Source organism: Muntiacus reevesi, chromosome 3, assembly GCF_963930625.1.
Source record: "Muntiacus reevesi chromosome 3, mMunRee1.1, whole genome shotgun sequence".
In the NCBI taxonomy this organism is placed as follows: domain Eukaryota; kingdom Metazoa; phylum Chordata; class Mammalia; order Artiodactyla; family Cervidae; genus Muntiacus; species Muntiacus reevesi.
Window position 1 is genome coordinate 7,620,514 of NC_089251.1, and position 25,390 is coordinate 7,645,903.

The 25,390-nt window shown below is 51.0% G+C and overlaps 2 protein-coding genes across 4 annotated transcripts; one reads left to right on the forward strand and one right to left on the reverse strand.

Moving 5' to 3' along the window:
* Window positions 1-654: 654 nt before the first annotated feature.
* On the reverse strand, window positions 655-13,213 carry COQ4 (coenzyme Q4). Of its 2 annotated transcripts, XM_065928348.1 has the most exons (8): window positions 13,154-13,213; window positions 12,833-13,035; window positions 12,616-12,747; window positions 10,916-11,012; window positions 10,298-10,400; window positions 2,852-2,981; window positions 2,171-2,264; window positions 655-1,625 (listed from the first exon to the last, which is right to left on the reverse strand). In XM_065928348.1, exons 2-8 carry the CDS (start codon window positions 12,900-12,902, stop codon window positions 1,454-1,456), a joined length of 798 nt encoding a protein of 265 aa, XP_065784420.1. In that variant the 5' UTR covers window positions 12,903-13,035; window positions 13,154-13,213; the 3' UTR covers window positions 655-1,453. The 2 variants fall into 2 exon arrangements, with proteins under 2 accessions (XP_065784420.1, XP_065784419.1); XM_065928347.1 differs by lacking the exon at window positions 13,154-13,213 and having other exon boundaries at window positions 12,833-13,053.
* Window positions 13,151-24,635, forward strand: TRUB2 (TruB pseudouridine synthase family member 2). Of its 2 annotated transcripts, XM_065928345.1 has the most exons (9): window positions 13,151-13,489; window positions 13,817-13,948; window positions 17,426-17,500; window positions 18,653-18,714; window positions 20,024-20,105; window positions 20,273-20,356; window positions 21,901-21,973; window positions 22,817-22,953; window positions 23,760-24,635. In XM_065928345.1, exons 1-9 carry the CDS (start codon window positions 13,279-13,281, stop codon window positions 24,083-24,085), a joined length of 1,182 nt encoding a protein of 393 aa, XP_065784417.1. In that variant the 5' UTR covers window positions 13,151-13,278; the 3' UTR covers window positions 24,086-24,635. The 2 variants fall into 2 exon arrangements, with proteins under 2 accessions (XP_065784417.1, XP_065784418.1); XM_065928346.1 differs by lacking the exon at window positions 20,273-20,356.
* The last annotated feature ends 755 nt before the right edge of the window (window positions 24,636-25,390 follow it).

Here is a 25,390-nt window from a genome sequence, read left to right on the forward strand (position 1 = left end):
TCAGGGTGGAGGTGCTCGGGGTCCGGGGAAGCAGCTGGCAGGTCTGGAAAGGTGGCCTGTACTGCGAGGATGAATGAAGTACAGGGAGCTCACCCCGACCTGCTCCTCGTCCTGCAGAAATTCAAAGTGCTTAGGACGAGGCTTCCCTCTTGAAAAGGCCATGGTTTCAACATAGGCCTCCAGCCTCCCACTCTCCCTCTGCCACTGGGAGTGCTGGACTGGGTACATGGTGGGTGTGAGGAAGGCTGAGGCGCCGGGGTGGCTGTGCCAGCCAGGTCTTCGGACAGTCCCTGATTCCAGCCCTATCTCCACTCCTACTGCCTCGATGAAATACAGGTGATGGTACCACCTCTGTCCTTGCACTGTTGGAGGTGTTGATGTGGTAATGCACCTGGGGTACAGCCATAAACTGCAGCCCTTATTATCCACAGGGAGGCTGCGGCACAACCAGCCAGGCTGTTTGGCCTGTGTTCTTTCTCCAGACACCTCCTTGCTTACGTCTGGGCCTTCCATCACCCTGCCCACACAATGAGGAGCTAGCCTCCAAAACTTCTAAAGGCTCTGCCACCTTGGGAGTCTTTCTAGCTGTAAATCCCAAGACAAGGCCGCCCACCCTTCTGACAACGCTCTTCACCCTGCCTGTCCACAATTCTTGGCTCTGACTCGAGGAAAATGCCTGGCTGCTACTCCAAAGGGAGCCTGCAGCCTCACAGTCGCCTCCTCCCACTGAGAACACAGCAAGAATAGAACAGCTCCTACTTGGGCCCCTTCTCTGGGCATCGCCTCACGAACCCCCAGAGCAACCCTGGGAGGTGGGGGCCACTTTAATCCCTTCTACTGATGATGCAACAGGTCCACAGAGTGGAAGAGATTTGCCCTAAGTCCCTCTGCTAGAAGGCGGAGGAGGAGTGGGGAATTTGAATCCCAGAGCAGCAGGGAAAAGCAGCAGAAGCTCTGGCTGCGGGGAGTGTCTGACCTCAGTGCTTGATGGTCCAAGCCTGCCAGGGTCATGGGCAGCACTGGGCAGAGACAGGAGAAGCAGACTCGGGACCTGATGGGAGTCTTTATTCAGACAGCAGAGACCCGCCTGCCCCTCTGCCTCCCCCTTCGTCAGGCCTTGGGAATCAAGGGCAGCCCTTCCCCCTGTGAAGACCCCCCAGCCTGGCACCCAGAGAACACTGGCAGGCAGGGAGGGCTCGGGCATATGCGTTGTGGACCTGAGCAATCCCTGAGCACACGGGGTTCGCTCCTGGCTCCCCTAGGAGCTCCACTGGCTGCTCCCTCCCAGGGTGGCCTTCGAAGCCTCTGCGGCAGTTATGATAAATTATAATGAGTGACGTCCAAGGGTCAGAGTTCACACAGGAGGAACCCAGGTGCTGGCAGAGGCGGGCTCCACTCCCGGCAGAAGAGGCGGGGTGGGGCGGGGTGGGGTGGGGCCTCAGGCGCTCAGGGTCTACACCAGGCCCTCCACACGCAGGGGTGGCTCCGTGATGCCCAGCTCCTGCCGCAGGGCCTGCAGGGGCTGTTCCCAGCGCCGCTCGTAGTACACGTTGAGGACACATGGGGCTCTGCGGCCATTCTCAACTGCCCATGGGATCAGCTCCGAGATCAGCAATCGCAGGCTCCTGTGGGGCCGCAGAGGAGAGAGAAGACAGAGGACCCGGGGTCCTAAGCGCCGGGCACGCCACCTGCCTGGAGCCAAGGTGTGTGTCCTCAGTTAATCCACACACAGACCCAAGAGGAGGCAGTTCCCAGCCCCACTTCAGATGAGGAAACAAAAGCTCAGTGAGGTAAAAGCCCTATGCTCAAAGCCACACATTTTGGACACACCAAAGCCCAGTTTTAATCGAGGGCTCGCCCCACCTCCAGAAACTAATGCCAGACTGCATCCCCAGGGACCCGCACCCCCACTCCACCAGCCCCAGGTTTCCTGACCCAACTGTTCTCACTCAATACTGGGGCCTGGCCCATGAAACCCTCAAGTCTTATGAAGCGTCCAAGCTTCACACCTCATCCCGGAGCCCCTGAGCTAGGCCAGGTTCACGCTCTGCCCCAGCCTTCCCATCCTGGCTTCCTGAGATCCACTGGGGCTGCTCAGAAAGGCTGTGGGCTCTTCCCATTTCCTGGAGCCCTGAACCTTTCCCTGACCCCTCAGCCCTTGAGAACTTACTGGGCGCTGAGTTGGATCGGTCCGAAGAGTGCACTCAGGATGCACATGGGCAGGCCGGTCTGGACAGCCTCAAACCATTTCACCACGATCTCTCCTGGCAGGTAGGGTGAGGAAGTGGGTGAGAAGTGAGGACGGGCCGGGGGAGGAGAGGCCAGTGATGCTCAGGGCAGGACACGGCGAGGCGTCTGCTCCACTCCGATCTCTACCAGGGGTCGGCAATGCCCAGTCCTGGCCTGTGCTGGGCCTTGGGGCACTTGGCTTGGGGTGGGGGAAGAGGGTCCAAGAAAGAGCAGAAGGAGGTAAGGGCTGGAAAGGAAGCTTGGGGTCAGGGTGGGGGACTCCAAAAGCTGGGCTGAGAAGTCCAGGCCCCCGGGAACCACTGAGCATTTCAGAGCGTGGGGAGCCCAGGTGTCCGGACGCTGCCACGTCAGTGGCACTGGGGGTGGAGGATGGGGATGTGTGGCCCAGATACACCACGATGTTCGGGGAAAGCGAAAAATGAGGCACTGGGTCAGCTAACTGGTGAGTGGCTGAAACAGGTGTGCCCTGACCTGGCCCTGCAGATAGATCGGGAGACAGGCTGAATGGAGGGCCCGGCCCCGGCCAGGCCCCTCACGGGGTATGCTCCACCCCACCCCCACTCTGGAAGCATCCAGGGGCTGCTGGCTGGCCAGCACTCACCCAGGATGTTGGTGGGCATGCCCAGCAGGGTGTGGAGCATGTCGTGGATCTCCCGGTACCGCTGGATCACGTATGCCAGCTCCTCGTCGTCCACGAAGCGGGTGGGTGCGCGGGTGTCTGGGGAGACCCTCTGAGGATCATGAAAGTGAAATCAGTCGTGTCCGACTCTGCGACCCCATGGCCTGTAGCCTGCCAGGATTCTCCATCCATGGGATTTTCCAGGCCAAGAGTACTTGCCATTTCCTTCTCCAGGGGAATTTTTCAGACCTAGGAATTGAACCTGGGTCACCTGCATTGCAGGCAGATTCTTTACTGTCTGAGCCACTGGGGAAGCCCCCTGACAACCACAAGCCCTCCCTAGAACCCTTCCTCGTGGTTCCCGGGGTCCAATTTCCCAGCCTCCCCTCGACTCTCAACCATGCCACCAAATTCACACCGCACCAGAACTGTCTCAGGACTTTAGGTCTGTCCGCACCTGCTGCTGACAGGGGAGTCTGCAGGCAGGGAATATAGGGGGCGCCCCCGTGGCCTACCCAACTCACACAGGATGTACACCCCCTGCTGGAATCTCGGAAACCCCTGGCGGGGAGGGGGAAACAGAGGTGTTTACTAATACTGAGTTTCAGTTTTTACAAGATGAAAGAGCTCCGGTGATTGGTTCCACAACAATGTGACTATATTTAACACACTACTGAACTGCCCATTTAGAGATGACTAAGATATAAATCTTATGGTTTTCTTTTTTTTGAACCACCATTGGAAATAAAATGAGGGGGGGAAGAAAAGATGCACCCAAGGCCCCCCCTTCTTCAGAGGAGCTGCTCCCAGCCTAGGGTGCTCTTTCCCTTTGACAATTCCTACCTGTCCCTTACATGCTGGCTTAAGTGTTCCTTCTGCAGGAGGTTACCCCTGACCTTCGGACAGATCAGGTCCACGTTATGGTCTTTTATAGCACCCGGTACTTTTTTGTGGCATCTGACATGACTGTATCGTGATGTCTGGTGCACGTGATCGTCAATGTCTCTTGTTCACACCAGCACTGTTGGGTACAGAAGCCAATTGTGGCAGCCACCAAGCCTTGAAATGAAACAAGTGCCAACTGAGATTGTGCTGTATGTGCGAAATACACACTGGAGTTCCAAGACTTGGCATGACAAGAATAATGTGAAATCTCAATAATTTTATAGTATCGATTACATACTGAAATGGTATTTTAGCACATGAAAACAAGATATGTTATTAAAAGTAATACTACCTGTTTCTGTTTTGTTTTTGTTTATCTGATAGCAGCAGATTCTAAATTCCCTTCATGGTAAGCCTGCTATCGCCGTGAACAGTGCTGCAGTAGCCTGTCATCAGCCCAAGACCGGGCTCTCTGTTCTGTCTCCAAGGCCTGGGAATCAACTTCTTGTAAATGCAGGAGTAAAAGGCCAGCCCCAGGCACTTTCTGAACCCAGGCAGGGATAGCAACTGTCCTTCCTTACCTGCCCACCAGCAGAGATGGCAACTGTCCTTCTACACCCGCCCACTGCCTCTCTGAGTTCTCAGCGGCACCATGCGGAGTAGGTCTTCCTAGTTTCAGAGCATGAGCTCAGCCTGTCCAGAGGTCAAGGGATTTGGTGCCTTTATTTTGGGGGCTGCTAGCCCAGTGCCATGGTCTGTGTTTGTGACTTCATTGGGTCCCTGGTTCTAATTTCTTCTATAGAGTTCTATCTGCCGAGTGAAGCTGAAGGTGGTCAGTGAAGGCCGACACCTACTATGTGCCAGCACTGTATGAAGTCCTCCATACATATTGTCATGCCATGTCCTGAGAACACCTGGGGGTAGATATTGCTATCAGCCTCAGATACAGATAAGAAAAAAAGGAGAGATAAAGTAACTTTGTCAGAGATCACACAGCTAATCAAGTGGCTGAGTCAGGATTCCGAACACAGCCTGCTGGATTCCAAAGCCTTAACATCCATTATTAATCAGCCATATAAGTGCCTTGGAAGATAAACATGAGGTTTCCTAACCTCAGATAAAGAGTCTGAGGCTCAGAGGTCAAGTGATTTGCCCAGGGCTTTAAAGATGGAAAGAAAGGCTAGCAGTCAGTCTCAGGGGAGGTGGCCTCACCTTGACCTTTGAGCTAAACCTCCAATGGGACAAAGGTGTTCCCTTATGTTTTGTGGGCTGCCGGGTTTCTATACTCTAGAAGTGTCACAATCTCCAGGGCTGTTATTTAAGGCTGTGGCTAAGCAAGGTGCCCAGGGAGGCCTTGGCAGTCCCGTCCTGTCTACAACAATAGGACAAAAGGCTCTGGGGGACTTCAGAAGGAGAATATCCTTTTCTGGGTGGTACCTGGAGCCAACTTCCCATTGATGAAATAAACTTGCATCTTGGTGAAATTTCTGGGTGATGGTATAAGATGGGGCACGGGCAATAGGGAGCAGTACAGGAGAGGATAGGAAGATGATTATTTTCTCAAGGACAATAATCTAAAGCAGATGTTCTCAACCGTCTACCTGAGGATAGCTGCAGTGTCTGGAGACATTTAAGGTTGTCACAACTTACTGGGGCAAGTGCTACTGGAATCTAGTATGTAGAAGCCAGGGATGTTTCCTACAATGCACAGCGCTGCCCTACAACAGAGAACTCTCCAGCCCCAAAAGTCAACAGTGGCAAGGCTGAGAAACCCTGCTCAAGAGCAGCCTTGGCTCACTCTTTCACCTCCTCCAGGCTGGTTGGCTCCTGCAGCTGGCAGGATGGCAGGATAGCAGGATGGCAGGATGGCAACTTGACAGAGGTGCTCTAACGGGATGTGTGTGTGCTGGGGGGGCAGGGAAGGGTAGGAGCAGAGACTGCTCCGCTATAGCCTAAGGTCCTTTTATAAAGCAGAACATGTTACTATCTGGTTCGAAACCTCAATGGCTTCCTATTGCTTCTATTACAAAACACAGACTTTGTCTCTAAGCAGATAGGGGAGGGGCCCATGGAGAAAGAGAACCAGGCATGACATTCTTGAGATTAGAGAAGCCATTATAAAGCCTAAGTCAACTTGTGATCTAAGCCTGGACACAGTGCTTGCCCTCCAACATGTCTCAGTAATTAATGATCTTAAAGGAATAAAGGGATGCAGGAACTGAGGAAAAGCAGTTAAGAAACAATGAAAGAGAGGTGAAAGTGTTAGTTGCTCAGTCATGTCTGACCCTTTGTGACCCCGTGGACTGCAGCCCGCCAGGCTCCTCTGTCCATGGGATTCTCCAGGCAAGAACACTGGAGTGGGTTGCCATTTCCTTCTCCAGGGGATCTTCCCAACCCAGGGATCGAATCTAGGTCTTCAGCACTGCAGGAAGACTCCTTACCGTCTGAGCCATCAAGAAATAATAGTTCAAATATAAGAGTCCTAGCTCCTCCTCAAAGAATATACATTAACAATCTGATATGTATCTTTACACTTTTCTATAGGAACTAAGGCCCCCATCCAGGTGGAGAGTGGTATCTATATGCTAAGATCCCAGACTAGTTAAGAAATGATGATGTTGACCTGACTCTCCTGACATCAATCAACTAAGACTTGGACCCTGTCGACCTTTGCTCCAATTCTATGCTGAATTCTCTGCTCAAGATCTGATAGAGTGCCTGAAGAACTATGGACGCAGGTTCGTGACATAGTACAGGGGGCAGTGATCAAAACCATCCCTAAGGAAAAGAAATGCAAAAAGGCAAAATAGTTATCTGAGGAGGGCTTACAAACAGCTGAGAAAAAAAGAGACTCGAAAGGCAAACGGGAAAAGGAAAGATATACCCATCTGAATGCAGAGTTCCAGAGAACAGCAAGGAGATAAGAAATCCTTCCTAAGTGAACAATGCAAAGGAATAGAGGAAAATAATACAATGAGAAAAACTAGAGATCTCGTCAAGAAAATCAGAGATACCAAGGGAACATTTCATGCAAAGATGGGCATAATACAGGACAGAAACCATATGGAACTAAAAGAAGTAGATGATATCAAGAAGAGGTGGCAAGAATACACAGAAGAACTACACAAAAAAATCTTAATGACCCAGATAACTACCATGGTATGATCACTCACCTAGAGCCAGGCATCCTAGAATGCAAAGTCAAGTGGGCCTTAAGAAGCATCACTATGAACAAAGCTAGTGGAGGTGATGGAATTCCAGCTGAGCTATTTCAAATCCTAAAAGATGATGCTGGGAAAGTGCTGCACTCAATATGCCAGCAAATTTGGAAAACTCAGCAGTGGCCACAGGACTAGAAAAGGTCAGTTTTCATTCCAACCCCAAAGAAAGGCAATGCCAAAGGATGTACAAACTACCGCACAATTGCACTCATTTCACACGCTAGCAAAGTAATGCTCAGAATTCTCCAAGCTAGGCTTCAGTCAGTTCAGTATGTGAACTGACAACTTCCAGATGTTCAAGCTGGATTTAGAAAAGGCAGAGGAAACAGAGGTCAAATTGCTAACATCGGTTAGATCATAGAAAAAGCAAGAGAGTTCCAGAAAAACATCTACTTCTGCTTCACTGACTATGCTAAAGCCTTTGACTGTGTAGAGCAGAACAAATGAAAATTCTTCAAGAGATGGGAATACCAGATCACCTTACCTGCCTCCGGAGAAACATGTATGCAGGTCAAGAAACAACAGTTAGAACTGGACATGGAACAACAAAATTGGGAAAGGAGTATGTCAAGGCTGTATATTGTCACCCTGCTTATTTAACTTATATGCAGAGTTCAGTTGCTCATTCATGTTCGACTCAGCAACACCATGGACTACAGCATGCCAGGCTTCCCTGTCCGTCGCCAAGTCCCGAAGTTTGCAAGAGTATATGCAGAATTCATCATGTGAAATGCCAGCCTGGATGAAGCGGAAGCTGGAATCAAGATTGCCAGGAGAAATATCAATAGCATCAGATATGCAGATGACACCACCCTTATGGCAGAAAGCAAAGAGGAACTAAAGAGCCTCTTGATGAAAGTGAAAGGAGAGTGAAAAAGCTGGCTTGAAACTCAACATTTAGAAAAGTAAGATCATGGCACCTGGTCCCATCACCTCAAGGCAAATAGATGGGTAAACAATGGAAAAAGTGAGAGACTTATTTTCTTCGGCTTCAAAATCACTGCAGATGGTGACTGCAGCCATGAAATTAAAAGATGCTTGCTCCTTGGAAGAAAAGCTATGATAAATCTAGACAGTATTATTTAAAAGCAGAGACGTTACTTTGCCAACAAAGGCCCGTCTAGTCAAAGCTATGGTTTTTCCAGTGATCATGTATGCATGTGAGAGCTGAACCATAAAGAAAGCTGAGCGCAGAAGAATTGATGATCTTGAACTGTGGTGTTGGAGAAGACTCTTGAGAGTCCCTTGGACTGCAAGGAGATCAAACTGGTCAATCCCCAAAGAAATCAGTCCTGAATATTCACTGGAAGGACTGATGCTGAAGCTGAAGCTCCAATACTTTGGCCACCCGATGCCAAGAGCTGACTCATTGGAAAAGACCCTGTTGCTGGGAAAGATTGAAGGCAGGAGGAGAAAGGGATGACAGAGGACAAGATGGTTGGATGACATCACCAACTTGAATGAAATGAGTTTCAGCAAGCTCTGGGAGATGGTGATCAACAGGGAAGCCTGGCGTGTCGCAGTCCACAGAGTTGCAAAGAGTCGGACACAACTGAGTGGCTGAACTGAACTGGACTGTAGCCTTCCAGGATTCTCTGTCTACGGAATTCTGAACAACAAGCCCCTTCATGAATATGAATATACCGTCAGCTTAAAGTTTCCCCAATTCTGCTGTTAACAGACAATGCTTTGGGAAAGATCCCTGGTGTTCTCCATACACACTTCAAGTAATAAATCCTTCCTTCTCCTGATCTTTGGTTTGGTTGTATCTTTAGGCTCAACACCCACCAAGAGTGGCTTTGGGGGTAACCCAGTTTCGGGGTGACACTTCCTGTGGCGTGCAGGGGCCTGGCTGAGCTAGGCCGACCTCCCAGCCCACTGGCGGCCTCCCCACAACTTATTCCCCTGAAGCTATACTGGCCACATGGATCATTTTTCCTTTTCCTAAACACACATAGCCTCGCACTTGCCAGTTCCTCTGCTCAGAATGCTCTTCCCCAGCTTTCCTCAGAAGTGACTCCTCCTTAGCCTCCTGGAAATCTCCACCCCTTGCCCAAAATAGTTGGAATAATCCTCCCACTCATTCGCCTATGAAATTACCCAGCCCATAAAAAAACGAACGCTGCCACATTTCGAGGCCACCACTCTCGCCTTCTGCGGTGGCTCACACTCTGTCTGTGAAGTGTGTTTCTCTCTGAATAAACTCACTTCTTACTTATCACTTTATCTCTCAACTGTCTGTGATGAGACATCAAGAATCTGAGCTTCAAGACCGTGGGTTTTGGCTGGGTTCGAGTCCCAGTCTGAGGTACACAGTGTTTCGGCAGGGCCTCCCATGACCACCCTGTTGGAAGTGGCCACTGGCCACCCCGACCCCACCCTTGCCCTGTACTGCGTAGACCGTTGTCCTCACAGCACCACCCTCGAGGACAGAAGCCCCGCAAGGACAGGCGCTTTCCTAGTTTGATTCAGCGTATCCCAGCTGAGGACACTGGTGTGATTTTTCTTCTTCTGGCTGCACTGTGAGGCATGCGGGACCTTAGTTCCCTCACCGGGGACTGAACCTGCGCCCCTGCACTGAAAGGCAGATTCTTAACCACTGGACCACGGGAAAAGTCCCATCTGGTATGTTTTAAGTACTAAATAAATATTTTGCCTGAATTTTCACATAAAAGCTTTCTTCTTTTACTACTTTACGGTCTACCCGTTTCCCCACTAGAATATTAGTTCCATGAGGGCAAGACCTTGTCTGTCTAAGTTGCCACTATATCCCCACGCTTGGATCAGTGGATGGCGCATGACTGATTCTGAAGAAATGAATGAGTTCCTCGGCAGTTGGGGGTCTTGCCCACCTAGTCCCTGTCCTCTCTCGCTGGGGTTAGAGAGTGTCACAACTTGTCACACCCAAGGGGTACACTGTCTCTACAACAGGGGACACAATGTGATAGCTAAGAGCATAATCCTGATTTGAATATTGCCTCCAATAATACAGGCCTGTGAAATCAACAAGTTGCTTAACCTCTCTGAGCCTTAGTTTCCTCATCTTGGCAGAGTTGTTGGGGGGAATTCAGTGAGATCACGTGTGAACCTGCCATGTGGCACACAGTAGAGGTGAGTAAATGCAGGGCAGTGTAATGCCTGGAGCGATGCTCCTGGCCCACATGCCTGCACCACAGAAAATGACAATGCCTTGGCACGAGAGACTGCAAGGCAGTCCTGCCTATGGTGGAGGCGCAGGCCCCTCCTTCCTCAGGACATTACTCATGTGCCATTCATCTGCCCTCCCTGGTGACCGCCAAACACACAGAAGCTGGAGACTCACATTCACATCCAGGAAACGGAGATACGCGCAGCCAAAGGAGCCCTCAGGAAGACCCCGGAGCTTGTCCATGTCAAGGGTGGACAGTGAGATCCGGGGACGCTCCCTGTGAAGCAGAAGGCAGGACTCAGATACTGGGAAGGCACCAGCAAAGGCAGGTGGAAGGTCCAGCTAGATCAAGGGTGTGAGAGGTGAAGGGGCAGAGGGCAGCAACGGGGTCAAGTCCTAATGGAGCCCCTACTACTGGCCAGGCCGGTGGCAGGGACTGAAGAGACTACCACAGGCTAAGGCTGTGGTTCGTGCCTTAGGTAAATAGACCTCAGATGTGATCTGGGTAGTCACACAGGGCACTGCAGGGGTGGGAGTTACAGGCAGCCTATGTTATGGGAGGCACAAGAGCCCTGTTGTTGGAACTGGGCTGAGGCCACCGTACTGCACTGGCCAGAGGTCATCAGAGTTGTCTATGTGAATGATACCTATGGAGTTGCGCAGTGCCCAGCCTGTGCCACCATCCACAGCCATGGTATCAAGAAAAGTTTCTTAGAGGAATACCATGTGATTCCAGAGAAATCAGAAACCCCAAAGAATGCCCTCAATCCTCCAGGCAGAGCTGGGACCTACTGCAGGATCTGGGCACCCTCTGGATCCCTCTTCATCTGGTCCCTGAGGACCTTCAGGGTACGGTGGCCTGTGGTCTCTCCCAGAACTGCAACCATGTCTGAAAGGAAAAAAAAATGGGGACAAATGGAGGCTATGATCTTAGGTAAATTATCTGACTTGGTCTAAACCTTAATTTCATACATGGTAAAACAGAGTATCTAGCTCTTAGTTATAAAGATTTAGGTTAAACAGTGAATCACCTGGCACATAACAAAGCTTATCACGGCTATAGTTACTATTGTCATCAGTCTAATGGGGTGAGGTGGCCCTGGCTAGCACAATGTTCCAAAGAGTTAATAAATCACTTTCACATCCATCATCAGGACAGAATGTCGCGTCTCTGTGGATGGGCAGACGGGCATCAGACAGCGCTGGGTTCGAGCCCCATGTGGATCACTATGTAGGTGACTGTGTGCAAACTGCTTCACGTTTCTAATCTTCAGTGTCCTAATATGTGAAGTGCAGGTAATACCTTTCTTTTAGGGTCAATGTTAAAAGTCAAGGTTAGGCATATAAAACACTTAGCACAGTGAGCAAGTAAAATAAGGGTTCAGTGAGCAGTCAGCATTATCATTTTTACCGGAAAGAAGGATAGTGCTTTCAGGCCTAAGAATCCTAGAGGGGATGAGAAAAACACTGCAGGATCCCAAAGTGTCCTATTAAAACATCCAGCAAACATTTACTGAACGTTTATTATGAGCCATGCACGATCCCAAATGCTAACAGGATGCTATCATTTGATGAGCGCTCGTAAATTATCTAGTCCAGAGGTTCTCAGTGTGTCTGGGTAACAGAATCTCCCAGGAAGCAGTTTAAAAAGGCAGAAGCTCAGATCCCACTTCCCTTCCATTCTCCCCTACTCACTCCTGCTGCTGCTGTTAAGTTGCTTTAATGTGTCTGACTCTGTGTGATCCCATAAAGGGCAGCCCATCAGGCTCCCCCTTCCCTGGGATTCTCCAGGGGAGAACACTGGAGTGGGTTACCATTTCCTTCTCCAATGCATGAAAGTGAAAAGTGAAAGTGAAGCCGCTCAGTAGTGTCCGACCCTTAGCGACCCCATGGACTGCAGCCCACCAGGCTCCTCCATCCATGGGATTTTCCAGGCAAGAGTCCTGGAGTAGGGTGCCATTGCCTTCTCCGCTACCCACTCCTGGCAGGTTCCAATTGTGTAAATTTAGGGTGGGACCCTGGTATCTACATTTTTATGAATGTTTCGGATGATTATGACTTGCAGCCAGGTTTGGGTATCCTGGTCTACTCTAATCTACAGTTAACCAAGCAAACGGGAGGCTTTGACAATGGCCGGGACCTGCCAGGCTTTAAAGGCAAGGGCACATCGGGCCCCGGACCCCCGTGGTTGTTGTTCAGTCGCTCAGTCCTGTTCGACTCCTTGCGACTCCATGAACTGCAGCAGGCCAGGCTTCTCTGTCCTTCACTATCTTCTGCAGTTTGCTCAAACTCATGTCCATTGAGTCGGTGATGCCATCCAACCATCTCATCCTCTGTGACCCGCTTATCCTCCTGCCCTCAATCTTTCCCAGCATCGGGGTCTTTTCCAATGAGTCGGCTCTTCGCATCAGGCGGCCAAAGCATTGGAGCTTCAGCATCACTCGGGATCCCTAGTTGCCCCAGTAAAGCGCCGGCGGGGCGGGCTGACTTACCGTGGCGATAGGGATCGTAGAGCGCCATCCCGGCAGAGCCGGCGGCCAGCAGCAACTTCTGCAGCGGGGAGGTGGGGATATGTTCGGGGTAGAGCAGGCCGGCGCCATGGCTCACGGCTCTGAGGGGAACACCTGCGGGGCAAGAAAACAGCCGCGCGGTCAAAGGAGCGGAGCGAGTCACGTCCCCGGCTCTCCTTCCCGCGCCCCCGCCGCTTGCCTGTAGAAGAGCCGGGATTGCCTTGGAAGGCGCAGAGCGGGCGCAGAAGCCCGCGCAGCAGCGTCGCCATGGCAGCGGGCACCGTCGGACGTCCTGGGGGGATGAGCGGGGCAAGGCCGACTCCGCCCCCCCAAACTTCTCGGGAGACGGCGTGCCGGAGAAGTCAAATGGACTCGAGCCCTACTGCGCTGAGCGGGGAGGGCCTTTTGGGCGGGAAAAATAGCACGGACAGGAAAAGTCTCTCGCTAAGCATGAGAAAACCTAGGCAACCCCTTTGTAACCTACACCCACGGATATAAAATCCTCCTCATTTCACCTCACCCCCAAGAGAGGTCTCCAAGTAAGCCTCGCCAGGTTTGGGGTTCAGCACCGGACCCTACGTCCCTCTCCGTAGCATGTTTTCCCTCCGAGGACAATAAGAAGCGAACCTCTTCCGGCCGTGAAACATGGCGGCGCCCATTGGTAGTACAATTTTTGGGGGCGGGACCATACAGCACTTCCGCCCGAGTTCCGCTGTTCAGCGAACTGAGGCAGCGCGGGCTTCAGGCATGGGGTCAGCAGGCCTGGCTCGGCTGCAGGGACTCTTCGCCGTCTACAAGCCCCCGGGGCTAAAATGGAAGCATCTACGGGATACTGTGGAGCTGCAGCTTCTGAAAGGTGCGTGCCTCGAGCCAGACCTAGGATCCCGCTCCCGTTCCCCAGGAGTCCATCTCAGCTTCTGATCCTTGTTGCAAAATAAGATCGTGTGACCCAGTCGTCTGGGCAGAGCGATTTCCTAACTGTTCGGTTCACAGTACCTCGCTTTCTCCCGTGTTCAAATGGGTAAACAGATTCAGTACTGCCCGTGGTCATAAGTAATTAATAAGTGGTAAAGTCAAGATTTGAACCCAAGTCTGTTTCTTAACTTCTGCTCTTCTCTGCACCGTGGGCTTTCAAGCTGTCTTCTACAACAGAATTGATGAGATGTTCTTTACGTGTATTCAGGTCTAAATGCTGGGAAGCCTCCTGCCCCTCAACAGCGTGTTCGCTTCCTGTTGGGCCCCGTGGAAGGCAGCGAAGAGAAGGAGCTGACCCTCACAGCCACCCGTGTGCCCTCACTCATCGACCATCCCCTGGGTAATGCGCATTAAGGAAAGGGGCTGGGTGTCACTTCCCCGGGAAATCTCTGCCCAAAGTCCGTGTGTCCCAGCCAGACTCCTTCTGTCCCAGACCAATGTAGGACCATAGTGGCAATGAAGTGTTTGACCAGAGATTGGCAGAATTTCCTGGAAAGGGCCAGATAGTCAATATTTTAGGCTTTGCAATTTTCTGTCATTGTAGTGCAGAAGCAGCTGTAGACAGTGTGTAATGAGCCTGGCTGTGTTCAAGTGACACTTTACCTGTGGATTTGTTGTTGTTTAGTCACTAAGTTGTGTTCTCTAAGTTGTGTTTGATTCTTTTGGGACCTTGTGGATTGAAGCCTGCCAGGATTTCCCAGGCAAGAATCCTGGAATGTGTTGCCATTTCCTTCTCAAGGAGATTGAACCCACATCTCCTGCATTGAGCCACCAGGGAAACCAGGCATCACCGACTGAATGGACTTGAGTTTGAGTAAACTCCAGGAGTTGGCGATGGACAGGGAGGCTTGGCATGCTGCAGTCCATGGGGTTGCAAAGAGTCAGACACGACTGAGCGACTGAACTGAACTGACTTTGGAAGCCCCTTACTTGTGGATACTGACATTTGAATTTCATGTATTTATCATATATCATGAAATAATATTCTTTTCATTTTTTTAAAACCACTTTGTAACATAAGAATCATTTTAACTTGCGAGCCATAAAAAAGCAAAACTTAAGGATTTGACCTGTGGACTGTAGTTTGCTGACCCCTTTATTATTCTGGGATTCCAGGTAAAAATTGAGACCCTCAGGTAGAAGTCCTAAGGACAGAATTTGGAGCTCCTGTGAAAGAGTGACTTAAAAATTTTTTTTTTATTTTATTGAGGTATAATTGATACAATATTGTGTTAATTTCTGCTGTACAGCAAAGTGATTCAGTTATATATATATATATATATATATATAATTCAGTTATATATATATATATATATGTATGTATGTATATATGTATACATTCTATTTCACATTCTTTAACATTATGGTTTATCACAGGATATTGAATATAGTTTCCTGTGCTATACAGTAGGACCTGGTTGTTTATCCTTTCTACATATGTGTGTGTGTGTGTGTGTGTGCTCAGTCACTCAGTTGTGTCCGACTCTTTGCAACCCTGTGGACTGTAGCCAGGCTTCTCTGTCCATGGAATTTTCCAGGCGAGAGTACTGGACTGGACTGCCGTTTCCTCCTCCAGGGAGTCTTCCGGGCCCAGGGATCAAACGTGAATCTCTTGTGTCTCCTGCATTAGCAGGTGGATTCTTTCCCACTGTGCCCCCTAGGAAGCCCATTCTATATAAAATAGTTTGCATCTGCTAATCCCAAACTCCCAATTCATCCTTCCCCTACTTCCCTTCCCCTTTGACAACCACAAATCTGTTGTCTACATCTGTGAAGAGTGACATTTTATAGGTGACGAAGCTAACCAACAGTGAAACTAGTTTTGATAATGAGCCCCCATCATTAGATATAATTAAAATATATGTTTGGGAGGCTATGGGAAGGCTAAGGAGCTTAGAGGCCAGGAACCTCTAAAACCTCTTGGACAGAAATATTCAGTGAGTCTACAGTATTCAGTTCAGTTGCTCAGTCGTGTCCAACTCTTTGCGACCCCATGGACTGCAGCAGGTCAGGCTTCCCTGTCCATCACCAACTCCCAGAGCTTGCTCAAACTCATGTCCATCCAGTCAGTGATGCCATCCAACCATCTCATCCTCTGTCATCCCCTTCTCCTGCCTTTAATCTTACCCAGCATCAGGGTCTTTTTCAGTGAGTCAGTCCTTCGCATCAGATAGCCAAAGTATTGAAGTTTCAGCTTCAGCATCAGTCCTTCTAATGAATATTCAGGGTTGATTTCCTTTAGGATTGACTGGTTTGATCTCCTTGCAGTCCAAAGGACTCTCAAGAGTCTTCTGCAACACCACAGTTCAAAAGCATCAATCTTTGGCACTCAGCTTTCTTTAAAGTCCAACTCTCCCATCCATACATGACTACTGGAAAAACCATTGCTTTGACTAGACGGGTCTTTGTCCGCAAAGTGATGTCTCAGCTTTTTAATATTCTGTCTAGGTTGGTCATAGCTTTTCTTCCAAGGAGCAAGCATATTTTAATTTCATGGCTGCAGTCACCATCTGCAGTGATTTTGGAGCCCAAGAAAATAAAAGTCTCTCACTTTTTCCATTGTTTCCCCATCTATTTGCCATGAAGTGATGGGACTGGATGTCATGATCTTAGTGTTCTGAATGTTGAGTTTTAAGCCAACTTTTTCACTCACCTCTTTCACTTTCATCAAGAGGCTCTTTAGTTCTTCTCTGCTTTCTGCCATGAGGGTGGTGTCATCTGCATATCTGAGGTTATTGATATTTCTCCTGGCAGTCTTGATTCCAGCTTGTGATTCATCCAGCCTGGCATTTCACATGATGTACTCTGCATATAAGTTAAATAAGCAGGGTGACAAGATACAGCCTTAATGTATTCCTTTCCCAATTTGGAACCACTCTGTTGTTCCATGTCCAGTTGAACTGTTGCTTCTTGACCTGCATACAGATTTCTCAGGAGGCTGGTAAGGTGGTCTAGTATTCCCATATCTTTAAGAATTTTCCACCATTTCCAAAACTCCTTGGACAGAAATATTCAGTGAGTCTACAGTGTAACAACAGCAATAGCAAGTATGATGTGTTGAGGGCCTACTCTGTACTAGGTACTGTGTTAAGCTTTTCCCAAGTACCATCTCACTGAATCCTGTGAAGTGGGTCCTAGTACCATTTCACAAATGAGAAGATGGAAGTTCAGTGTTGGCTAATGTTAAATCATGTAGCCTGGATTCAGTAGGCTCTTAACTACCCCATACTGTTACCCTAGGTTCCTCTTGATCTTCAGAAATGTAAAAGCTGCTAGCTCATTCCTGCATTCATTCTTTGTTTTTTTTTTTTAAACCTCTTTCTTGAGGTATAATTGATTTACAAAAACCTGTACATACTTAATGTGTATCAGTTTGATGAGTCATTCATTCTTTGGGGAAATGGATTATTTCCTGAGCAGTCAGTGAGTTCTGGGCTCTGTGAATACACACACCCAGGAGCTCACAGCCTCCATTTTCTCACTGGGAGACTGTCCAGAACCCACCTTCCACAGGAACTGGACAGGGAACCCCCCAATCTTGATTTCCAGTGTTCTGCCCAGTGCACTCAAAACCTTTCATTGAGGGAATGGTGACAGGCAGACTTAATAGGCCTCTTGGGTTGCCTTTTCTCTGGACCCTGGAAACTGAAGAAATGGTTTGGGACCCCAGGTTCCTTGGTGGGAAACCTGAAAGTCCAGCTTGATGCTGCTTTGGGCTCCATGAGGCAACATTCTAGGAATGAGATTGCCATGCAGCCCAAAGCCATCCTGGAGGCTGGGTTCATCAAGCATAAAGACCTCATTTGTTTCTTTCCAGTTCGTGGACTTGCATTCACCAGCCTGAAGGTTGGCGTGGGACACCGACTGGATTCCCAGGCATCTGGGGTGCTTGGTAGGTGGTGTGGTGAGCCTGGGGTGCAGTGACAGAGGCCTGGGGAGCTCTGGGGAGCCCAGCCCACTTCTCACCTGACTGCCACTTCCTACTCCTGCCTTCCTCCCCTGATCCCTCCCAAGTCTGATCTCTAGGAAGATGACTGGTGGAAAGAGGGATGTCCTGATCGCCCACCCTTATCAAGTGACTCCTGCCTGTGACATGTGGTTTGAAACCCTTTGTACACATGTATTCACCATAGCAACGTTGTTTGGTAGATCCTGTATGATTTTAGGAAGAAAAGTAAGCCTCGAGGAGCACAGATGATTTGTCTTGGGTCATGTATCGAGTGATAGTCCCTGGACCAGAGAGGAAAAGCCTCTTGCTTATGTGGGGTAGCCAAGCGCCTGACCCTGGTCCCGCTGGCAGAGCTCTAGATGTCGCTGGGCACACAAAGCCCTGAGTCATGAGCCATCTGTGTCCCCCGGGTCAGGCGGTGGCCACGTCCTCTATGCACAATAGTCACAGCAGCTTGTCCTACTTCCTGGGACACAGGCGGGCGGACGTGATCTCATGCGCCCCTCCCGGTATACCCTCTCCAGGAGTGAATGGAGGGTCATTCTTTCCTTCAGCCAGAGAGAAAACAGACCCCAGGAAAGGCAGGGAGTGGCCACAGTGCCCCCGTTTATTGGGCCTGTCCTTTGTGCCGACCGCTTCCTTCCCGCTCATTGCCTTGGTCATCGCAACACCCACAGGGATCAGGCAGTAATTTTATCCCCATTTTTCTGATGTGGCGCCTGAGACCCCAGGAGGTTAAAGGACGTGCTGAGAGCCATCCCCAGATGGGAGTGTAGGTCTGTGTGACTGGGCTGGTGGTCTGTTACTTTTGAGTGTCAGGATCCCCAGGGAGCTTGCTAAGGATCCTAGCCCCCCACCCCCACCCCCACCCCCACTTTGAGTCATAGTCAGGATATGTGACTGGGACCCGGAAATCTGCCTTTTCATACACGTGCCCAGGGGCTTCCTTGCTTCCAGTAGAAGATGCTCTCCTTGCCCCCTGGCTGCCACATCCATCAGCAGTGGGAGTGTTCTGCTAGAGCGGGTGGGAGTTGGAGAGCCCAGGGGAACCGGAAGGGGGAGCTGGGTGTAAGATCAGGCTGGGGTACCTTTCAGTGCTCGGCGTGGGACACGGACGCGGGCTCCTCACTGACATGTACAACGCTCACCTCACCAAGGTACCGGGGCTGGGGACCGCCTGCTTATCCCTCCGCCCTTTCCCTGGGGGTCACTGGTAGGATTCTGAAGCGGAGAGGATTCCAGGAGGAATACCTAGGACATCAGATGGCATTTTAGGGAGGGGCGGGTCTGTGCTAGGGGAAACTGTAACAACAGCATCATCGTGACAGCTGGCGTTGTCCCATGCTGACTGCTCTTTGCCCAGCGCCATGTGTGGACTCCCTTGTGGATGCCTTACAGCATCCTGGTGAGATGGGATCTACTGTTAACCCATTTTACCGATGAAAGAATGAGGCCCCAAAGAGGAGATGGCACTTGCTCTGGCTCACACAGCCTTTATTTCTTAAATTTTTTTGGCCACACCCCTGGGCTTGCAGGATCTTAGTTCTGCAACCAGGGATTGAACCCTTGGCCCCAGCAGTGAAAGCGCAGAGTCCTACCCATTGGACTGCCACGGAATTCCCTCACATGGCCTTTAAGGAGGCAGAGCTGGGATTTGAACCTGGGTCTCTCTGACCGCAGAGCCTGATCTTGACACCACTGCACTCTCTGCAGTGCTGAGAAGTGGATACCACCATCTGGGCCTCAGGAGCTTGCATCCCTGCTGGCCGTGTGGCCTGGCTTCATGAGCGTGTGCAGAGATGCCACGTTAGGAGACCCAGGGTGTTTATGGTTAAGAGCAGAGACCATGGAGCCAAGTGGCTTCACTTTAAGACTCCAGCTTGTAGCACTCTTGTAGCCATCTCTGTGTCCTAGGCCCGATTACTTAACATCTGTGTGTGTCCATTTCCTCATCTTTGAAATGGGAGTGAAGATAGCACCTCCTCCGTAGGCTTACTGTGAAGATGAAATTAGTGGCAGTATGTAACGGGCTCAGCACAGCCGCTAGCACGTGGTGGATGCTTGGTCGGTGTCACTGTTGTCATCCTCGCTGTCATTGTTGTTACTCTTATCTGAGGCAGAGGCAGGTAGCTGCACAGATCATATTTGTAGGGAAAAGAGAAGCCGACAGTTTGCTGGGAGGGGCCCGGGAGGCTCCAGTGCGGGTTGGATGGAAGTGGAGAGGCGTGGAGGCCGGGGTGGTCGCAGGGTGGCTCTGGGCGCCCTGTGCAGGCTGCTGATGCTGCTTGCTGTCACAGGAAAGCCCGGTGCCCTCCCTAGGGGCAGCCGGGCAGGGGCCGAGCGCCTGAGCTCCCTGAGCGTCCCCCACCCCCAGCCTCCATCTAGCACCCCGGGGGTCTGAGCTGCTGGACACACCTCCTTCCTCGGTGCAGGGCTTAGACCATACCTTCCCTCCCCGTCCTCCAGAATTACACCGTGCGCGGCGTCCTGGGCAAAGCCACAGACGACTTCTGTGAGGACGGGCGGCTGGTGGAGAAGACGACATACGGTGAGAGCCCAAGGGAGTCCCGGGGGGCAGGAGGAGTGGGTGTGCCCGCCCTTCACCCCGACGTGGGCCATGAGGGTCCCTCAAACACTCTCAGACACACCAGGGAGGGCTGCCTCCCGGGGGCGGGGACACGTGACTGTCTCCCGAGAATGCCCTGTCCTCCCCAGGCTTTCTCACCTCCCCAGGGAAGCTTCTCCAGCCCCCAGGCTTGGACCAGGTGTACTGTCAGAGAAGTCATCAGCTGACAATTGGTGGTTTCAATGTTTCTCCCACTAGCATGTCACCCATGAGAGCAGGGATGGTATAGTTCGCTCCTGTGGTCCCACACAGCACTGGACCTGGGATGTGGGAAGCACTGGATGGATCCATGGATGGGTAGTGGATGGATTGATGGATGGGTGATGGATGGATGGGTGGTGGATGGATTGATGGATGGGTGGTGGATGGATGGATGGATAGATGGGTAGATGGATGGGTGGCTTGTTCTTCACTTCTTACTCTCCCCATGTTCTAAACTGTCCTGTAGAATCTGTCGCATTGCTTGTTTGACATGTTTCTGAGCACCAACATGCGCCTGCCATTGTGGGGGGCACATATGGTGAATCAGGTGGGGTCACCAGTCTCAGTGATCTCACAGTCTAGCAAGGAGAGCAGACACACCGCTAAGTCTTCCGGAGAAGAATAAAAACACGGCAAAGCAATGCTACATATTTGCACTTGTAGGTGTGTGTCAACTACCAACAAAAATGTTCCAAAGATAGCTACCAGGTTGACACTTTAGGGAGAGCAGAAACTGGAATTTGGAGGAGGGAAGGTGTTTGTTGGTGTTGGTCTGAATTTCTGGAAGACGATTCTTAAGTCATTAAAACTATTGTAGACATCCAGGAAAACTAAGTGCTGGGAAAGAGAAGCAGGTAGAGAATGTCAGGAGCCAGGAGGAGGAAGCTGCTGGCTTCCAGATAAGACAACAGCATGAATGAAACCAGACAGAAGGGATAAGAGGCCCACGCCCTTCCCAGCTGGCCAACCTTTAGTCCCTACACCTGCTCCCAGAGCTCTGGCCAGTGGAATCAGAAGTTGGCGTCTGTCCCAGTTGGCCCACAGGTTTGGCCTCCCTGCAGGTTTGAGCATCCCCAGGCTTTGCTGCTTCCTGCCCCAGAATCCCTTGATGGGACCAGTATGCAGAGCCACTCCCACTTCTTGCCATCCCACTTCTGCATTTGGACAGGTGGCACCCTCCCTCCAGGGATCCCTGGCATGAAAAACCTCGGACTGGGGCTCAGGGGGACTGGCTTAGAAGGGCAGGCAAGTCATATCATACCTTGAGTCTCATTTCCAGAAGAAAGCGGGATTTTTTTTTTTCTTTTTGGTTGGATGGTTTTTTTGGGGGTGACGGGGTGTGGGTTTTGTTTTTTGCCAAGCCACGTGGCATGCGGGGTCTTAGCTCCCTGACCAGGGACCAAATCCATGCCCCCTGCATTGGAAGAGCAGAGTCTTAATGACTAGACCAATCAGGGAAGTCCCAGGAACAAAGCGTTCTTAACCTGGAGCCTGTGAATCCCTTGAATTTGTCCTCCAGATGTTGAATTCATGTGTATGTTTCTGAGAAGAGTGGTCCAGAGCTTTCATAAGATTCTCAAAGGACTTTCAACCCCTCTACGTGGGAACCCTGGGACCTAAGGATGCTGTGGGACCCCCTCTCGGGTCCAAGGACGGGGCTGGTTTGTGGGAAGGAAATTTCTAGTTTGCTGCCTCAGTGGGCACCTGTGTGCTGACCATTCCCTGGCTTTTCCAGACCACGTGACCAGAGAGAAGTTGAACCGCATCCTGGCTGTGATCCAGGGTTCCCATCAGAAGGCTCTGGTGACGTAAGAGAGGCCTGGCCCACACCTCCCTGCAAGCGGGACCTCAAGGAAGCACTGGGTGGTTGTTCAGTGGCTAAGTCATGTCCAGCTCTTTATGACCTCATGGATGACAGCACACCAGGCTGTCCTTCACCATCTCCCAGAGTTTGCTCAAACTCATGTCCATTGAGTCAGTGATGCCATCCAACCGTCTCATCCTCTGTTGCCCCCTTCTGCTTTCAGTCTTTCCCAGCATCAGAGTCTTTTCCAGTGAGTTGACTCTTGGCGTCAGGTGGCCAAAGTATGGAAGCTTCAGCTTCAGCATCAGTCCTCCCAATGAATACTCAGGGTTGATTTCCTTTAGGAAGTGCTGGGGGGCAGGGAGCATTGGGGGGAGGAAGTGCCCGAAGGGTAAGAAGTTAAACATAGGGCTCTTGTAGTCTGCCTGCCCTGGGGCAGAGTCCATGGATCTTTCCTTTCTGAGCCCAAAACCAGACACAAGCACCCACTCCCTTCAGGGCGTGCAGAAATGTTTCCTTGTACCAGGGCATGGGCCAGCCCCTTGAGAGACCAAGGGGAACAAGAGACCCTGGCTGGCCTCCTAGGGAACATATGAGCTAACAGAAAAGACAGCCAGGGGACCACAGCGTCTCAGCACAGAGTCAGGCGGAAGTAGTCAGTGCAGGTGTGACTGAGGAGGGGCAGAGCCTGCGGTTCAGGATTGGAGGGGACAGGAAGAGGCTGCTGCAAAGGTGGCTAGAGGGGCTGAGAAGGTGGGAAGCGAATGAAGAGCTTCAGGAAAGGCATGAGTGGGGCAGGGCTGGGCTAGGCAGTCAGCTGCCTGCTCTGGCCCCTTCTGATCCCCAGGTACTCAAACCTCGACCTACAGACCCAGGAGGCCTATGAGATGGCCGTGAGCGGCGTGATCCGGCCCATGAACAAGTCCCCGATGCTGATCACCGGCATCCGATGCCTCCAGTTTGCACCTCCGGAATTCCTCTTAGGTAAGTTGCTCCAGGAAGTTGGAGCAGCGCCATGGGGCTCCTGAGTTCATGTAGTCACTGTGGGAGACCCTTGCGGAGGCCAGCATGTGTGAGCACTGATCTCAACTGGTCAAGACAGCAGGGGCCTGCTTCCTTCCAGCCTCAGGCTAGACTTGGCTGATCACACGGCTCACAGAGCAGATAGATGTCTCCTGCCAAGTGCCCCTTTGAAGCCAGACCTTAACAAACAGAGGTTATGTGTAGTGGCTTCTCTCCAGAGCCACCCAGTGTCTCAGGTCATTGTGGGGCATCAGACACCACTTTCCACTCCGCCCTGATCCCACCCAGCTCAGCACCCGCTCCATCATCACTTCTTTCCTTATTTATTGTGTTAACAAGGGCTCCTTTCTTGAGTGCTGACCAAGACTCTCCCAATGCTAAGTGTGTTATAGAAATGATTCCTCGCAACCACCTTTTTTTTTTGGCTTCACCATGTTGCTTGCCAGATCTTACTTAGTTCACTGACCTGGGATCAAATCCATGCCCCCTGCAGTGGAAGCATGGTGTCCTAACCACTGGACCACGAGGAAAGTCCCAATCTGGGGGTTCCTCTGAAAAGGCAGATTCTGATTCAGCAAGTCTGGATGGGGCCTGGGACTCTGCCTGTCTTAAGAGACTTTCAGGGCCAGCCCTGGGCTACGCTTAGAGGAGGAAGGGGTCTGGCTAAGGTTATTACACAGCCAGGAGGGCTCCCAGGGTGTGGATCTACATCAGTGACACCAGAGGCTGTGCTCCTGACCACCACCTTTGCTGTGTGTCCCTGACAGAGGTGCAGTGCATGCATGAGACGCAAAAGCAGCTGCGAAGGCTGGTGCATGAAATCGGCCTGGAGCTGAAGAGCACCGCTGTCTGTACCCAGGTGCGGCGGACACGAGATGGCTTCTTCACCCTGGATGACGCCCTCCTGAGGACCCAGTGGGACCTACCGAGCATCCAGGATGCCATCCAAGCTGCAGCACCCCGGGTGGCGGCAGAGCTGAAAAAGAGCTTAAGGCCTTGGCTGGGCACCCAGGAGCCCCCTGGTCCAGGCCAGCCCTGGGACTCAGAGAGGCCACGCTCTGCCTTGGGGCCAGAGAGCCATGTGGGGCACTGAGAGGCCAGCAGCTGGTGGAACAGTGGATGTCTAAAAATAAGAGCTGGTGGAACAGTGGGTGTCTAAAAATAAGAATTGTTCATGGCTGGAACTGCTGACTGCAGAACTTGAGAGCAGGAGGGGCTTTTTTGCACTTGACAGAAAACCCTGAAGCTGTAAGAGAAACCATTAACAGAGAGCTCCCTAGTCAGGGAACGGAGATCCTGCAAGCCGTGTGGTGTTGCCAAAGAAGAAAAAGATCAACAGACTTGGCCCAGTTAAAAACTTCTGTACAGAGGAAAAGACGCTAAACGAATGACAGACTGATAAAAAATAGTTGTTATAAGTTTAAGCAATAATATTTGTAATATATAAAGAGTTCTTATAAAACAGTAAGAAAAACATGACAAGAAAGTTGATCAAGTGATGTGAGTTGTGTGTTTGTATAGTAAAAGCAATCCAGAAGGCTAGTAAACGTGAAATGATGTTCAGCCTCTCTAATGATGAAAGACATTCAGATGAAAATGAGATGAGTTTTCCTTGCCTTTCAAATAAATTAAGAAAAAGATAACATCCATTATCGGGAAGGATGTAAGAAGATGGGTGATATAAATCACACTCGGTGCCAAGTTCAGTCATGTCTGACTCTTTGTGACCCCATGGACTGTAGCCCACCAGGCTCCTCTGTCCATGGGATTCTCCAGTCAAGAAAATGAGTGGGTTGCCATTTCCTTCTCCAGGGGATTTTCCCTAGCCAGGGATCGAACTAGCGTCTCCTGTGCTGGCAGGCAGGTTCTTTACCACCAGAGCCGTCTGGGAATATGCTTGCTAGGAATACACAGCTGTGTAACCTTTCAGGAGTAATTCCGTGGTATGTATCAGCATTTAAAATACGCCTGCCCCGGGACTTCCCTGGTGGTCTGGGGGTTAAGAACCCGCCTGCCAGTGCGTGGGACGTGGATTTGATCCCTGCTCTGTGAACTAAGATACCACGTGTCCTTGGGTAACTAAGCCCCACAATGACTGGTTCCTGGAGCTCGTGCTCCATAGCAAGAGAGGGATCAAACTTGGGCCCCCTCTATTGCGAGTGCAGAGTCTTAACCACTGGACTGCCAGGGAATTCCTGGAAGGAAATCATTCTGAAAAGAATGAAAACAAGGTCGTATTCTGTGGTCCCAGGGATTAGGACTTTGACACGTGAATTTTTCGGGGACATGACTTGACTCATAACAGGTGGTTAGACACTCACCTGGGCTGGCCCAGTGCTTCTCAGAGCCCTGCTGTCCTGTAACCAGAAAACTCCCCCTGAGGTCAGTGGAGGCCCCT

Coding starts and splice junctions, on each gene's coding strand:
- TRUB2 (XM_065928345.1), top strand. CDS start 13,279: ATGGCGGCGCCCATTGGTAGTACAATTTTTGGGGGCGGGACCATACAG. Junction 13,949..17,425: donor ACTCATCGACCATCCCCTGG/GTAATGCGCATT, acceptor GTTTCTTTCCAG/TTCGTGGACTTGCATTCACC. Junction 17,501..18,652: donor CCAGGCATCTGGGGTGCTTG/GTAGGTGGTGTG, acceptor GGTACCTTTCAG/TGCTCGGCGTGGGACACGGA.
- COQ4 (XM_065928348.1), bottom strand. CDS start 12,902: ATGGCGACGCTGCTGCGCGGGCTTCTGCGCCCGCTCTGCGCCTTCCAA. Junction 11,013..12,615: donor CTACGATCCCTATCGCCACG/GTAAGTCAGCCC, acceptor TTTTCCTTTCAG/ACATGGTTGCAGTTCTGGGA. Junction 2,265..2,851: donor CATGCCCACCAACATCCTGG/GTGAGTGCTGGC, acceptor CCTACCTGCCAG/GAGAGATCGTGGTGAAATGG.